General features: G+C 37.8%; 1 protein-coding gene across 2 annotated transcripts in view; it reads right to left on the bottom strand.

The window, feature by feature from the left end:
- Positions 1-255: 255 nt before the first annotated feature.
- The window catches only part of LOC128988706 (diacylglycerol kinase theta-like), a 58066-nt gene continuing 42107 nt past the window's right edge, over positions 256-16214 (bottom strand). Inside the window, exons 9-18 of one of the 2 annotated variants that reach the window (XM_054410271.1) lie at positions 13001-13194; positions 12133-12345; positions 11331-11465; positions 11025-11199; positions 10046-10368; positions 5970-6099; positions 4986-5141; positions 3624-3780; positions 2839-2946; positions 256-1955 (exon numbers count right to left, since the gene is read on the bottom strand). In XM_054410271.1, the coding sequence (XP_054266246.1) occupies positions 1860-1955; positions 2839-2946; positions 3624-3780; positions 4986-5141; positions 5970-6099; positions 10046-10368; positions 11025-11199; positions 11331-11465; positions 12133-12345; positions 13001-13194 (1687 nt within the window). In that variant the 3' untranslated portion in view covers positions 256-1859. The remainder of the gene's footprint in view (positions 1956-2838; positions 2947-3623; positions 3781-4985; positions 5142-5969; positions 6100-10045; positions 10369-11024; positions 11200-11330; positions 11466-12132; positions 12346-13000; positions 13195-16214) is intronic. The other variant, XM_054410270.1, reaches the window with a different exon arrangement.

Here is a 16214-nt window from a genome sequence, read left to right as displayed (position 1 = left end):
TGAGCTTTAAAAATCAGTTCAACTACCATTGATGCTAAATTTCTATTTAACACAATAGTTGTTAGGAACAGCAGTTAAAATTTTAATCTGATTATTTTCTTTGATCTGTTATACACAATAAAATAATAAGATTTGAAATTATAATTGTTTGATCATTTTTTTTTACTATGAGAAAATAAGCTACATTAAATTGGTTGAAAAACAAGTGTTTAAGTATGTTGAGATGGAGTTATACAGGACACAAAGTAAACACAATTAAGACCATTAATACTATTTATTTTACTCACAATTTATGTCTATTTTGTGACATAATTACATTTAATAACCTTTGAGAGAAATAGAGACTATAACGGTATATGGATTTACCTTATTGCAATAGAACTCGTTAAATACATGCGCTGTAGCACACGCTCGATACTTTCGGGAAGTCATTTAGAGTTCTTGCAATCTGGTTTATCTGATGTTAGAATAACGTAAAAACTGTAGTATATATATTTATTTATATATATTTATATATATTATGTATACATAGCACATCAAATTTTCCTTTTTCATACGGAAAAGTGATCGATTCTCTCCTCGATATGACGCTAAGCGATAAAACATAGAGCTGAAGCCAGCATCCACCCGTGTGTATTGCCCACAGGTTAGAGCCCCGGATAGGCACCTATGAGCAACTGAGCCCCAACCACAGGTAGAGGCTGGCACGTCGTCGGTGGTCCACATCCGGTCAGGAGGACCGACAAGCCACACGGCCCGGCCACACCCGCAGTGTAGCCGCGCCCTGACTGCTAGCAGCTTCAATCGAAAATTAGACACAATACATTTAGCAGGAGAGGTATTTTATTTCTATTTAAAATCACCACCGACCGGTTCCTGACGTTTGCTGCCAAGAGGAGCCTTCATTAGTATAACTGGCCTAGCATTCCTTCTCTCAGAACATCCTGCGTGTGCACTAGTGTCCTCTCACTCTCACATCACAGCCGCTGTCTCGTAGGTGACACGACCTCGCTCTGTAGCAGCCAACTCTCAGGGAACAGATCTCCAGCTTCTGACAACTTTTCTTTTTGCGTTCCACGGTCGGTTTCATTGAATGCCAGATTCATAACAAAATAACGATACATACAACATTTTTGTACAATAAAACTAGTAACAAAGACTAAATACAATTCGATAGAACAAAACGAAACTGTCTACTTTTGAGTTTAATATAAACTAACTACGCTTACATAAACAATAAATATGACTAGAACCCGAGTTGACTAGAAGAGTCGGTCTACGCCGACAGAGACTCCTGAGTCGTAATGGAAAAATAAAGTGAGAAACAACACGATCTGACAGATCCGAGACACAAATCATTTCTTGTGTAATGTCACATTCGTGGCATCGGTTTTGGTAAAAAGTACCATACTCTTGTAACGACTCTATCGTTACAGTTTACTCGTTTTCTTAAGAAATACAGTTTCGATAAATTACATTAAAAAAATAAAAACACGTAGTAGTCCTTGGTAGGTGGGAGGTAAGCCCAGCTCAGAAGTTGTTGTGGTTGCTGATGTCGCCATCAGGGGGCAGCACCAGCTGGGTGTGAGGCGCCTGGACCATGAACGGTTCCGTGTTGCGTCTCTTCATCTTGCCTTTCAGTTTCTTCAACATGGTCGCCTGCAGAGGGGAGGGGAACAGGGCCGAGAAAAAAACAAACCACAAATAATAAGTGCAAAAGGAAAGAAAGGAATCAAACAGCTGTGAATAATAAACACCTGAGCATTGTATAAAATCTAAGACCTACGATAGTTAAGCGTGAACGATAATACTGCTAAGAAATACGTGTGAAACAAGCAAAAGAGGGAGGAGTGGGAGGGTTACTCGTCCGTGCTCTTGCCCCCCTCCCCGTTAGCGGGCACGATGTTAGGCTCAGTGTTGCGCCGCTTGATCTTATTTTTCTTCAGCATTGTTGCCTGTGGGTTATGATAACAAGTTAATTGTCATATTTAGTTTTCATTTTAAGCACTATTTGTATTTAAAGGAGTTTTTACTGATGTTTAGGTATCTTTATTAGGCAATAATTTAAATTGCAATATTATAGATTAAGATTAGATGTTGATTTATAAGGTTAAAGCACTGTTGCTTTCATGACTGTTTACAATTGAACATGGTTCTTGAAAGTAATGATATTTAATATTTCATAATAATTGATTTTCTCCTAGCTGACTTAATTTGATACCTGCATTTAAGCCTTTGTGGATGTCACAAATCTATCCTATAGCCCAACTATTTATGCCAAACAAAAGTAAAATTTTAATATTTTAAATTTTGTTATCATTATAGTTACACATATTTCAGGAAGCTTAATACGCATAGCATTGAGTATACAGTAATTACTAAGGAATAAACGTTTGATGATGAGTATCTATGAAACATTAGCCAATTGATTTTAATGATAGGAATTATTCAATGCATTAGTTTAAATTTTGACTGGCAAGACATTGTTTGAAAAGGAATAGCGTTCAGTTAGTTTACCTGAGAATCTTGCAACTTAAATTAAATAAAAATGATTGTGGGGACTACGTTTAAAGATATTGCATTGAATAATTCGTACACCTATTTCTAAAGAAAAAAATTAAAACCAAGCTGATCAATTACAACTAAATGCTTTATATTTCCCTGCGAAAGCACTAGATTCTTATAACGGAGTCCTTCACTTTGTTCATTGAGTAAAAACTTACTTCTATAAACAAATTCTACTAAAGCATGTTGTTGTATGGTCGCTATTTCAAAGTAAAGTATCAAGAGCTTAAAAGCTAGAATTTGGTGATCTAAAGGCAAGAGAATGTTTCGTACCTTGAGTGCGGACTTGAGTACAACCACGTCGCCTGCACTCTGTACCCACGGCTCTCCGTCTACCTGCACGGGTGTCTCAGAGTTCAAGTGGATCTTTATATGGCCGCCCTGCAACACAACATACAGAGTGTTAACTAAGTATGGAACTCATCTGGTATCCATGTAACCCAGTACAATTTCAGTAATAAATTAAATTTTTATATCAGTAAGTGCATTTTCAAAATCCCAACAATGATTATAGACCCACTTTTTTTTTTAAATTCTGTTCTGGTAGATCTTCATTAAACAATTCCATTAGATTTTGAAATCATTCGAGACACAACTAAAATATCTGGGAATTTTTCAGATCAGGGATATCTGGGAGCTGTAGACACATGAAAAGGGTGTGTAAAAAATACATTCCGGAAGTGGAAGAAAACGTAAAAGGTAAAAGGTAGAGAACTCAAAACTCGGTATCATCCTATATATTGAAATGTGAAGGATTTACATGCCCAAAGATTCAGAATCAACCAATAGACATATTTTTTATTATTATTTTGAAAGAAAGATAAGTTTGAGAGGAAGGGAATGTCAGCCATATTTTAAATCCTGGGTTAACAATCAACATATGAAACACAATTGATTTTTAAAGAGATTGGTAACATTTGACTCTTTTTAGTCTTTTTTGTTTGATTATTAGCCTATGTAGGTAGTCTAGGGTTTAGGTTTAATTTAATTTTTGTAGACCAAAATGTTTCATGATGCTAGGAGGACTTAGTACAGGTACAGAAGCTTGTTGGAGTTACCTGAGCGATGCGCATGGCAGACCGTAGGCCTGACTGTATCTGCCCTAGGTGGACCACACCAGTCACCCCCACCACCTCCAACATGCCGTCCCAGTGGTTGGGTTTGGAGAACTGGTCCTCCTTCTCCGGTCCCCACGGATTGGCCCCTGAACCCCAGCTGTCAACAATCCACAGTTAAACAAGTTATCTTTCAGAATTTACTCCACAGCTAAGACCCACAACTCCTGAGAGGCAGTCTAAATTTCTTAGAAAGCCTGTAACAATATTTTGCCACACTACACAAGCAGCTTTTTTCTGTACTCTTTTTGGACCAGAAGTTTCGTTGTTTACAAAAAGGGTTAAGTCAGCTAGATTACAGTAATTGGTCAGTTTTGCAATAGGCTACAACAATGCTATGCTATCCACGAATCTAACTAATCCTCAGGGCGTATAAACACGTCCACCCCAACAATGAAAATATTGCGTTAATTGAATCACTTGGGTTATTAGCACCATCATGTAGTGTTGTGAATTTACTAATTAACCTTTTTAGAAGATGCATCACGATAGAGAATGTCAAGAAATTTAACATGAAATAATAGTTAAGTCTAAAAAAAAATGAGCTAAAATCTATTGCGTGATAAACCCAATAACAGGTACAAGTAAGAATACTCCATGTTTTCAAAGTGTTGAAAGGATCCAAAAAGTAGTAAGGTTATGTTAGTCTACATTTCTAAATGATCGTAAAATATTCAGTAGAGCGTCAAAATCCGAACCAATTGGGTAGGTAGTTCAGATTACCAATTTGTTCGGATTTTCAAACATAACCTAAAAATGCCTAATAGACACATAATAAAGCAAACAGTATTAAAAATACAGTTTCTAGGATACAGTAAATGAAACAAAATGGTTTTTGTACTTAGGTATTTTTGGTACAGGACTGTAGTTAATTTCTTGAAAAAATATGTGGAGTTTAATAATTGGAAACGAACAAAACACTGACTGGCTCAGCGTGTTCACTCATTTCCCTGCCGGGCGCCGACTGTTTTGCCCGCGAAATTGTAAAATATCTGTTGTCTCTGTGCTGATTCAATATTTTAAAACCCTCTCAGGAGCGGTGGGATTGTTAACGTTTAGGATTTTCAAAACTAGCTGAGGGTAGTAACGCAAAAAATATCGTACACAGCTCAACCTGTAAGGTGATTACAGTATGAAATTTTCACACTCGGCAAGCCTTGCACGGGGACTATCATGGTCGTACTGTAAACACCTACTTTCCGGCCTTGTAGCGCAATATACTATTTCCGAAGGTAAAAAATCAAAATAAAAAAAATAAAAACCCTACAAGTACAACAAAAACTGTAGCACTTTATGAGGACTGACCTGAGAATGTTGAGGATGATGATGCCTTCGACAGGTGGCAAGTCCACGACTTTGCCGTCCACCTCTAGTCTCACCTCTCTGTGTAGATCCTTGCACATCTTTCGACCCACCATCTTGCGCAGACCCATCTTCACATACACACCTTTGTTGTGCAACCTGAACAGAAAACAATGGGCTGTAATTTTTTTGTTGTGTTTTTACGCCAGTGGAATTTTTTACGTTTTTAAAGGGAACGGTCCAAACCCTGGTCTGACCATCTAATGTCAACCTTTTTGTTAGATAGCAAAATTAATTCATAGCTCGATGACAAATGGCATCTGGGTCTGGAAACGATCTCGCTTGGATTTAAACCAGCGACCTTCAGATTTAAAGGCGAGCACTATAACCACTCTGCCACCCAGACAATTACTTGAGTAAAAGAGAACCATGGGATGATTGCGTGTAAGTTTTACAGAAAAAAATGGCACAGGCATACAAAAAGTTTAAAAAAAATAACCAGTGATTTAAAATATATTAAAATGAAATCCTAATCGTACAATTGAGTAACAAGAAATTCCATGGTAAGCCTGTACGTTTCCCTGTCACTGTCCGTCTGTACTCAAAAGATCTTTATTGGTTAAGAGTTTAAGGCATCTGAACTGAGCCACACAGTTCATCTACTTCTCACAACTACATACCTCTCTGCTTACCTTCTCCTTTTAGTCTTAAACCTGTGGCTGAGTGGAGGAATATCGCTTTACTTTTATTTTGAGGTGTTTTTACTTACCTAATTGCTAATTTATCATGCTACTGATAATGGATTCAAAACTGAAAAAAAACTGGAGTTTCAATTAAAAAAACTCACAGCCTGAAATAGATTTGACGAAATAGAAACCTAAGTTTAAAATTATATGTGACCTGACCGTTCTGTAGTGTTAATTAAACTTATTTATACTAGCTCCTCCATTCATAAAGATCTTTTGAAAAACTAATCATTTTACCAACCTGCTGTTGAACTTATTTGGATTTTCTTCTCTTGCGTTGTGGAAATCCAGGCACAAGTCAGCATCAATGCCAATACCAAAGTAGTTGTTCATTACAAAGATCTGCGTGTTGTCTTCACTCGTTGACCCAGCTGCAAACAGAAATATTTCAAAAACTCGTATATATCAACATGTATGGAAACGTGAATTGTTAAAACTTGTACACCAAACACAATATATTTGAGAATATCCACGGCAATTCTAGACATTTAATGCATTCTTTGTTTTGCAGTCAGTGGATGGTACTAATTAAAAATAGTCAATGACCAAAAACCATTGTGTATTAGAAAAAATCAAACATGCAAAATGAGACGAAGATTTGGCAGCTCAAAAATAGTCGCTCAGTGTATGAGATAAACATGAGGATCAATATTTACCTTTCTAATAAGTCAGTAGCATAGCCTAGATGATTTAAACCTCTCTAATCCTATTTTTTTAGTGTGGCAGATTGTGTGTAGATATTTATAAATATACAGGGTGTTTTTTTTTTTAAGTGTGCCACCATTGGGTTCTCAGTAACTAATGATTTTACAGCAAACTTTAAATGGGGAACATTCCCTTGTTTGTAAAGAGGTTAAAAAATAATTAAAAATAAAATTTTTGTAAATGGCCGCCATTTTCCAATATGGCGGTCAACTTTGAAATTTCTTATGGAACACCCTATATTTTATCAAGTTTTCGGATAGAACATGCAATTTAAAAACTTTTATTCTCCACATTTTTTCGATAAACCCACTCGTTTAGGAATTACAGCCTATGGAACAATAACTTCCGGTGTACATTTTACATCATGTAGCTCCTAAACAAGTAGGTTTATAGCGAAAATGCGAAGAGTAAATAAGTCAAATAAGTCTTAAAACTAGTGATGGGCGGATCCAAGAAAATGTCGGTACACCGGATCCGGATCTTGAAAAATTCGGATCTGGATCCAGATACACACTGTCATAAGGGCGGGTAAAAAAAAAACGTAATTAACAGAATGTCAATTTAAATCATACTTTTATTATTTTTTATCACGAAGCATCGGGTGACATTGAAATACTAACGGGATATTTTCGAGACGAGATTATAGGCCATTAGCTTATCATCCAGGTACAAAACTAAAAACTAGAGGTGTGCAGATATCCGAAAAATCGGGTCGGATTCAGTTTGAAAAGATACATGCCATTGCCATATATGTTATTTATTTGTATCAAGAGACAAACACAGAAACATGGCCTTGCCATATAAGTTATTTGCATCAAGAGACGAACCCTGAGACATGGCCTTGCCATATATGTTATTTGCATCAAGAGACGAACCCTGAGACATGGCCTTGCCATATAAGTTATTTGCATCTCGAGACAAACACTGAGACATGACCTTGCCATATAAGTTATTTGCTTCAAAAGACAAACATTGAGTCATGGCCTTGCTATATAAGTTATTTGCAACAAGAGACAAACACTGAGTCATGGCCTTGCCATATAAGTTATTTGCATCAAGAGACAAACACTGAGACATGGCCTTGCCATATAAGTTATTTGCATCTAGATACAAACATCGAGACATGGCCTTGCCATATAAGTTGTTTGCATCAAGAGACAAACACTGAGTCATTGCCTTGCCATATAAGTTATTTGCATCAAAAGACAAACACTGAGTCATTGCCTTGCCATATAAGTTATTTGCAACAAGAGACAAACACTGAGTCATGGCCTTGCCAAGTTATTTGCATCAAGAGACAAACACTGAGACATGGCCTTGCCATATAAGTTATTTGCATCTACAGGGAGCGGCAAAATGATCTGACGGTTTTCTTTGCCGCCCTGTCGAGCGAATGAGTGGCGGAGGGTGGTGGGAATAGGGGCGTTACAAAGCCAACGTGTGAACATTTTTAGTAGCCATGGAGCCGTGGGATAGCTGAGAAACATGTATTTGTAGTAGAAGTGTTTTTAAAAGTGGAAATTCCTGTGTAGCTTAGTACACTTCTCAATATGGGTCCAAGGGGAAAATTCCCAACTCAAAAAAAACATTTTGCTGTGAGTAGGTAACTTAAGAGCTACTAGTATATCATTGAAAAAAGTCAACAGGCTGTCCAATGTCAGCTCGGACACCAGAGAGCGCCGAGAGAGTGAGATACGCTGTGGAAGTTAGTCCTCAGCTGCCTAAACGTAAATAAGCTGCAGCTCTGCACTTGTCTGGCCGCTCAGTAGAAGAGTATTACAATACCATCTGCATTTTCATTCATACAAAATGGCAATCGTGCAACTGCAACAGTTGAAGCCCAGTGGTTATGCAAAGCGCATCTCTTTTTCAGAACAAGTAGTGATGACAAAGTTGTCATTATGAGTGACGAATCACACTTTCAATCACGCCACATAGTCTTTCTCACTCTCTTTAGTTTCACACCACGTAGTCAGATTTTAGTTTCAATGCTGAACTAGTAGCTCTTAAGTTACCCACCTACAGCAAAATGGTGTTTCGAGTTGGGACTTTTCTTCATTGGCCCACATTGAAACGTGTACTGAACAGCTACACTGGAATTGCCACTTTTAAAAACACTTCTACTACAAAGTCATGGTGCTCAGCTGTCCCTCGGCTCCGTGGCTACTAAAAATGTTCACACGTTGGCTTTGTAACGCCTCTATTCCCACCACCCTACGCCAATCACTCACTTGACAGGGCAGCAAAGAAAACCGTCAGATCATTTTGCCGCTCCCTGTAGATACAAACATCGAGACATGGCCTTGCCATATAAGTTGTTTGCATCAAGAGACAAACACTCGGGGAAAAAACGGTCTTGTACATGGATACAGACAGCTTTGTGTTAGTAAAAAAAATCGGGAAAAAATCGGGGTTGTACAGTGATACAGACTGCTTTGTGTTGGTAAAAAATCGGGGTTTTACAGTGATACAGACAGCTTTGTGTTAGTAAACAAATCGGGGGAAAATCGGTCTCTTACATGGATACAGACAGCTTTATGTTAGTAAACAAATCGGGGTTGTACAGTGATACAGACAGCTTTGTGCTAGTAAAGAAATCGGGGTTGTACAGTGATACAGACAGCTTTGTGTTAGTAAAAAAATCGGGATTGTACAGTGATACACATAGCTTTGTGTTTAGTAAACGAATCGGGGTTGTACAGTGATACAGACTGCTTTGTGTTGGTAAAAAAATCGGGGTTGTACAGTGATACAGACAGCTTTGTGTTAGGAAAAAAATCGGGAAAAAATTTGAAAAAATCGGATCCATCAAAACCAGATCCAGCCCAAGATCCGGAATTTTTTGGATCCGATCCGGTGCCGGTTCTAGCTCGGATCCGGCGGATCCGGTAGTCCGATATCCGGATCCGACCATCACTACTTAAAACTGCATCCACATTCCATAAAGACCATAAAATACACAGTTTTCCACTTTTCAAGTTTGCCACCATTTTGGAAAATGGCCGCCATTTTTTAAATAATAGAATTAATATTTTTAAAGATTTTTATGGTCTTTATGGAATGTGGATGCAATTTTAAGAATTATTTGACTTATTTACTCTTTGCATTTTCGCTATAAACCTACTTGTTTAGGAGCTACAAGATGTAAAATGTACACCGGAAGTCATTGTTCCATAGGCTGTAACTCCTAAACGAGTGGGTTTATCGAAAAAATGTCGAGAATAAAAGTTTTTAAATTGCATGTTCTATCCGAAAACTTGATAAAATATAGGGTGTTCCATAAGAAATTTCAAAGTTGACCGCCATATTGGAAAATAGCGGCCATTTACAAAAATTTACTGTTTCACATCTCTAACGTGGTTCATACACAGACACAGTTCTAATCAAAGGACCACTATAGTGCTACCAGTTTGACTGTGAAGGTTTCTCTTCCAGTGTAGCCTTGGTTATGAATTTGACTAAATCAATTTTAAACGAAAAACACTTCAAATTTCCACCACAGTAAAAATAATACTGATACATTTATGTACAAAAATAATGGAAATAAAGGTTGGTCTTTTTAGAATAAAAAGTAAAAACTTTTTACTTGACAAACTTGCACTCATAACTCACCCGTAGAGTTAGTAGTTTGCATCTTGTCATCCCCCTTGTCCTCCGGGTGGAACACCACCGTCCACCTGTCGAGCCGGATCTCCTCAGCGTCGATGACATCACGCAGCAGGTTCATGGGATCCTCACCCCCAGTGTAGCCCGGACCCCATCGCAGCACACGTGCCAGGTCGTTGCCTGTCCCTAGTGGCACGATGGCACACGGAGGTGACGAACACTCGCTGTCCTGTCCCACGTTGTCCAGACATTGCAACACCCAGCCAATAGTGCCGTCCCCGCCACACACCAGGATCTTGTAGTCCTTGATGTGTCTGAACACGTACAGCCTGAAACAACCAAAAAAATAGATATTTGGCAAACAATCAACATATTTTCATGATTGAAACACTATTTGTACCTGTATGATTGTAAAATCAAACTTTTTTACTGAAAAACTACAGTACTTACTCAGATAATCTTTACCCGTGCGACTGGGACTATGACGGATAACATTTAAGTCCCTTTAAAAATCATTATAATTTGGGATAGAAATAATACAATCTACTGTTATTATTCATTAAATTGACAGGAAAGCAGGCTTACCTTTAAATAAGTACATAGAGACACATAACAAGTACAACACAAAAGCAGAAATTTTTGTGGTCACTGACCACTTTACTGTAGAAAAAAAGTGGTCAGTGACCACGAAAATTTGGCCTGCTTTCCTGTCAATTTCCTTAATAATTCCTGACAAATGCCCTATCTTTTAACCAGACAATCTACTGTTAATACTTTTTGAGCTACGATAAGCAATTTTCCCTCAAGTGAATAGTGTATTAGTTTAATTTTTTTTCAATATCTAATATGTAATGGTTGACAATAATTTAATCTTAAAATCCTATGTATGAAACTTTCAGATGTAATCTCTAATAATATATTTCTGAATTGTATCATAACTATGGATTTTGAAAAGATTATTTTCTGTGGTTAATTGCAGTCATACCCAGGTAGAGGGCCGCCGTTGTCCAGGTCGAACACTTGGTACGGATTGAGCAGTTTGCGGAAACTAGAGATAAGCTCGAGTCCCTGACATCCGCCAGACTTGACATTGACAAACACCAAGAGTGGCTGGACTCCCTGCGGCACCATACTGGGCTCTATGTTGGGAAGCAGCATCACTGCGAGACACATACACATTACAGTTACACTTTTGCCATCATATCGCCATACTGAAATAGAAAATTTACCAAAAAGATTGGTCCACTTAAGCAAAACGCATGGGTAATGTATAAAACAGCAGACAGCTCACCCAACAAATGTTTATCCTCGTACGAAGACTCTCTCAATGTATACAGCGCTCTCACAGCCTTGGCGGAGTCTTCGTACGTGATTACCATCGATCCATACTCGTAATATATAGGCCCGATTGACGAGAACTTGTTTTCTGAAATAAAAAAAACAAGTTAGGATATTTTGTTAAAATAAAGCCGTTTAAGAGGGATAAAAAAGTCTGAATTTCTCCGTGAATACGTAAATTTTTGTTGCATGTCCCCTCATTGGGCGCAAACCACTAGCCTGGTCAATCATTCTAATGTCAGTCGTGGTTATAGTACTCACCTTCAAATCTGAAGGTCGCTGGTTTGATTCCAAGAGAGATAATGGTAATGTAAGGCAGTGTAATGATTAGAGCGCACAACTTTTGTCTTGGGGATTGAGTTTTAAATCCTGACAATTAATATTTGCTATTTGCTCTCTCATAATGTTTTGGTTCAGAGACTACCTCTCGTTCAGGCACCTTCAGTATGAACACTCAGGTTTAAAAACCATACAGTGTGTGTACAAAATAGTAAACTAAAGTACTCAGGCAAACAACTTGTGTAGAATTTACTTGGCTCAATAATAGCTATGTGGACTGACACTACCCCACTGCCTTTGCTTTCCCATTAGTAAACACATAGCTGTTTCCCTGGAATTATACATTGAATTGAAAAATCTTACTATCTTTGGCTAAAAACATCACAGTGAAAATTTGTCTGTTATTTTTAAGAAATTCAAGCAGTTTTTCTACTACTTTTCATTTACAAAAGTGACAGCTTTTACCAGTCACTCACCTTTGCCCAGAAACTCAGTGAGTAAGTTCTCGTAGTTGCGTTGTGACAGGTTGGGTGGCAAGTTTCCCACAAACAGCGCCAGGTTGGGGCCGTGAGGGTCCTGTTTCAACTGCAGGTAGTACCTCATCAGCTCCATCTGCCGTATTGAGTCTCTACCAATGGACTTGACGATCTCCCATGGCTTCTCGTCCTTCTGTAGAACTCGCTCGCTCACTGCAACACGGATAATGTAACTGTCGAATCTCAAGTGAGAGATAAATTGGCAAAACTACTGGTCAGTTAATCACTCGTAGGCAAGCATTTTGTATCAGAGATGATTTATAGCAATCACGGAAACATTTGGGATAACTTCTTGCAGTCACTGCAACATCTGTGAACCTGACAGTGTCACAGGATGGAGAGTTTTGACAGCGTAGAACAAAAGCCAATTGTAATATCAGGCAGACATTTTTTGGAAGATTCAGAGATTTATTCCCAGTCATCAAATTCATGTACAATTCCTGGTTCCAAGTCGGCTGGACACCCTGTTCACAGAGTAAATATTGTAATTGTAAGAAATCCACATTAGAAGCCATTATTTTGTAAGAAAATTAATTTTGTGGTTTGGTATTTTTTCCTGAGAAAACTTCTTTGAGTGAGTTGAACACCGAGTACCTAAATGACATATGCTGTTTCGCACCACAGGAAAACATTACTATAGGGCCTATAAGAAATGTACAGAACAACCATGGTTACAAAAAGGAGACCCTAATAAAATTTAGGCTGGTGTGAACAAAATTTAAAATTGCACCCTGCAAAAAACAATTTCAAAACAAATTGTTGCACACTATTTTTTTCTATACCCTGATCATTTTAGCCTCGGCTTTACCTCCTCGGTCCAGCAGGATCTCGCTGAGGCGGAACTCCTCTTGCCGCATGTTCTCCAGACCGAAGGCTTTGATAGATTCGTTGATGAGATCCGCCACCGAGGTCTGGTTGTTGACTCGGATAGTACAGAAGGCAGCAGAGACTTGCAGCTTGCCCGGGTAAACTCTCACTTCGCCACAGTCGTTGTCCCTGTCTCTGTGAACACAATGTCCTTGCTGTTACTATAGAGAAAATAATTGTAACTCAAAAATGTCTCCTTACTGTCCACCACTCATGAAGCTTTCTAGTCTTATTCATGCATCCAGTTCAGTTGCAAGACTCACTGTTTAAAAAGAGTAAAGAAATAATCAAATAAAGCATTGATTTTTTGATAATAAAAAATAAAACAATGCAACTAGTTGTGAACATATTGCAAACATGATGATGGACAAGATTTTTGTTTTTAGTTCTTGTAAATAGAAAAGGTTAGTGAAAAATAATCTAATATATAAAATTCTCGTGTCACAGTGTTTGTCTGCAAACTCCTCCGGAACGACTTCACCGATCGTTATGAAATTTGGTGTGTAAATTCTGTAGGTATGCGAATCGGACGTAAACTATTTCCCGTTTCGAAATTCTTAAAAGGGCTCCGCCCCAGTGGCTCTGGAGTTTCCCATGTTAACCTTATAAGAAATGGAATTAATGAATCTTAACAGCTGTTTCAATTAAACAAGTTGGTTCTGTTCTATGATGTTCAATAGCATTAAAGTTACAAGGATTACCAACAGGGTGCAGCACTATTATTTCTTTTACATTTATGACAACAGCTAATTTGCAACCAAAAGGTGAGTGAGCGTAACGAACGAACTTCAATCTGGAGGCGAGTGAGCGTAGCGAACGAGCTAACCTGAAGGCAAGTGAGCGCAGCGATCGAGCTCCAACCTAAAGGTGAGTGAGCGTAGCGAACGAGCTCCAACCCAAAGGTGAGTGAGCGTAGCGAACGAACTTCAACCAGGACGTGATTGAGCGATGCGAACGAGATCATCTTGAAAATTAAACGTAACGGTACTTTCTTTCCATCGGTCTGTCTTAGGGGAAACCTATAACTTAGGCGATACGAAGTTCGCCGGGTCAGCTAATAAGTATATACAATTTGTTTGCTACTGTGCAAAACCGTTTCAAGCATAAAATAAATCAAGGATTACATAAATAAACTATATGATTATATCAATTTATATGTAAAATATCTTATAAAAAGATAGGGCATTTGCCAGGAATTATTAAGGAAATTGACAGGAAAGCAGGCTTACCTTTAAATAAGTCCATAGAGACACATAACACATCACAAAATTAAAAGTAGAAATTTTCGTGGTCACTGACCACTTTTTCAACCACTGGAGATTGGAGAAATGGCAATGGCAGTTGCAATTTGAATCTATTACACTGTTGTTAATTTGTAAATAGATTTAATTTAATTTGTTAATAGATTCAAATTGCAACTGCCATTGCCATTTCTCCAATCTCCAGTGGTTGAAAAAGTGGTCAGTGACCACGAAAATTTCTACTTTTAATTTTGTGATGTGTTATGTGTCTCTATGGACTTATTTAAAGGTAAGCCTGCTTTCCTGTCAATTTCCTTAATATATGTAAAATATTTATGTTTCATAATTTTATTTTAATACTAGCTGTAACCCGCGGGCTTTGCCCCGTTTAACTTCTTGATTTTCAAGATTATCTCGTTCGCATGGCTCAATCACGTCCTGGTTGAAGTTTGTTCGCTACGCTCACTCACCTTTAGGGTGGAGCTCGTTCGCTACGCTCACTCACCTTTAGGTTGGAGCTCGTTCGTTGCGCTCACTTGCCTTCCGGTTAGCTCGTTCGCTACGCTAACTCGCCTCCAGGTTGAAGTTCGTTCGCTACGCTCACTCACCTTTTGGTTGCAAATTAGCTGTTGTCATAAATGTAAAAGAAATAATAGTGCTGTGCCCTGTTGGTAATCCTTGTAACTTTAATGCTATTGAACATCATAGAACAGAACCAACTTGTTTAATTGAAACAGCTGTTAAGATTCAATAATTCCATTTCTCATAAGGTTAACATGGGAAACTCCAGAGCCACTGGGGCGGAGCCCGAAAGGATTTTTGAAATAAGAATATGCCTATATGTTAATCGGGAATGTGAGCTATCATCATGCCAAATTTCAGCCCAATCCGACCAGTATTTTTCGAGTTTACTTTTCCCATACACACATACAGCAACCACCTCTTTTTTATAATAGTATAGATAGATAGATAGATTTGTAATATGAATAACAACGAGTTCATATTGATTGAGATGAGAGTAGATTTTACACAGATATAGGAGGGCAAGCAATGGTTTACAAATAGTCGATTTAGCGTTCATAGTTACTAAAACAAGAAGTAAACAGTTGCAAATTAATTGACATGAAAGATGTATTAACTAAAATAGGGGAAACTAAACCTCTTCAAAACTTTTTTTTATTTCCAACAAAGTAATTTTACAAAAAAACTAATAATCTAACAATTAAATATAGAAATTGAAATTATATTAATTTTATTTACAAAAATTACAAATTTAACAATACCTAAAAATATGCTAACTTTAAGAAATAAGATAACACTAAACTAAATGGGTTTGTACAAAACACTTGCCGTACATTAAATTGACATATTAGCAACAATAAATACGGCTCTAAAAGCTACAAAAATATATATTTGTCTAGCATAAATTTTAACAAGCGTGCATTAGGTGAAAATGGATTGAACAAACAAATAAGTTGGAGTCACAAGTACAGCATGTGCATATTAATACCCCAAGCACTACATTATGTAGCAAATTTGAAAATAATAGCTAATAACTTGACAGTTCTACAATGGCTCCACACACTATGAAGTGTGTTTGTATATTTAAACAGTTTTAGCCCTTATCACAAAGGCTGATTGTCTTGACTGAAGTGTTCTGTTGTCAAAGTCAGGCGCTCGCTCTGAGAACTGCATCCTCGGGAAGCCGAACACCCGTGGTACGCAGTTCCCTGGGCGAGCTCTCTGGCTTACATTACAGTTCTTCACGGTTCTATGAGGGCAGTGAAATTTTGAGGGTACTCTTCATTTACATTCACTCACAACTGACAGTTAGTTATCTGGAATGAAAACTAGGAAAGAGTACAAATAATATTCAAAGAAATGTTTTGAAATTAAGGGTTTTTTCAGTCTCAG

The sequence above is a fragment of the Macrosteles quadrilineatus genome, unplaced genomic scaffold (assembly GCF_028750875.1).
Source record: "Macrosteles quadrilineatus isolate MER2022 unplaced genomic scaffold, UCM_ALF_1.0 Scaffold_3__2_contigs__length_128488019, whole genome shotgun sequence".
Lineage (NCBI taxonomy): Eukaryota > Metazoa > Arthropoda > Insecta > Hemiptera > Cicadellidae > Macrosteles > Macrosteles quadrilineatus.
This window is presented reverse-complemented; position numbering and strand designations above follow the sequence as displayed.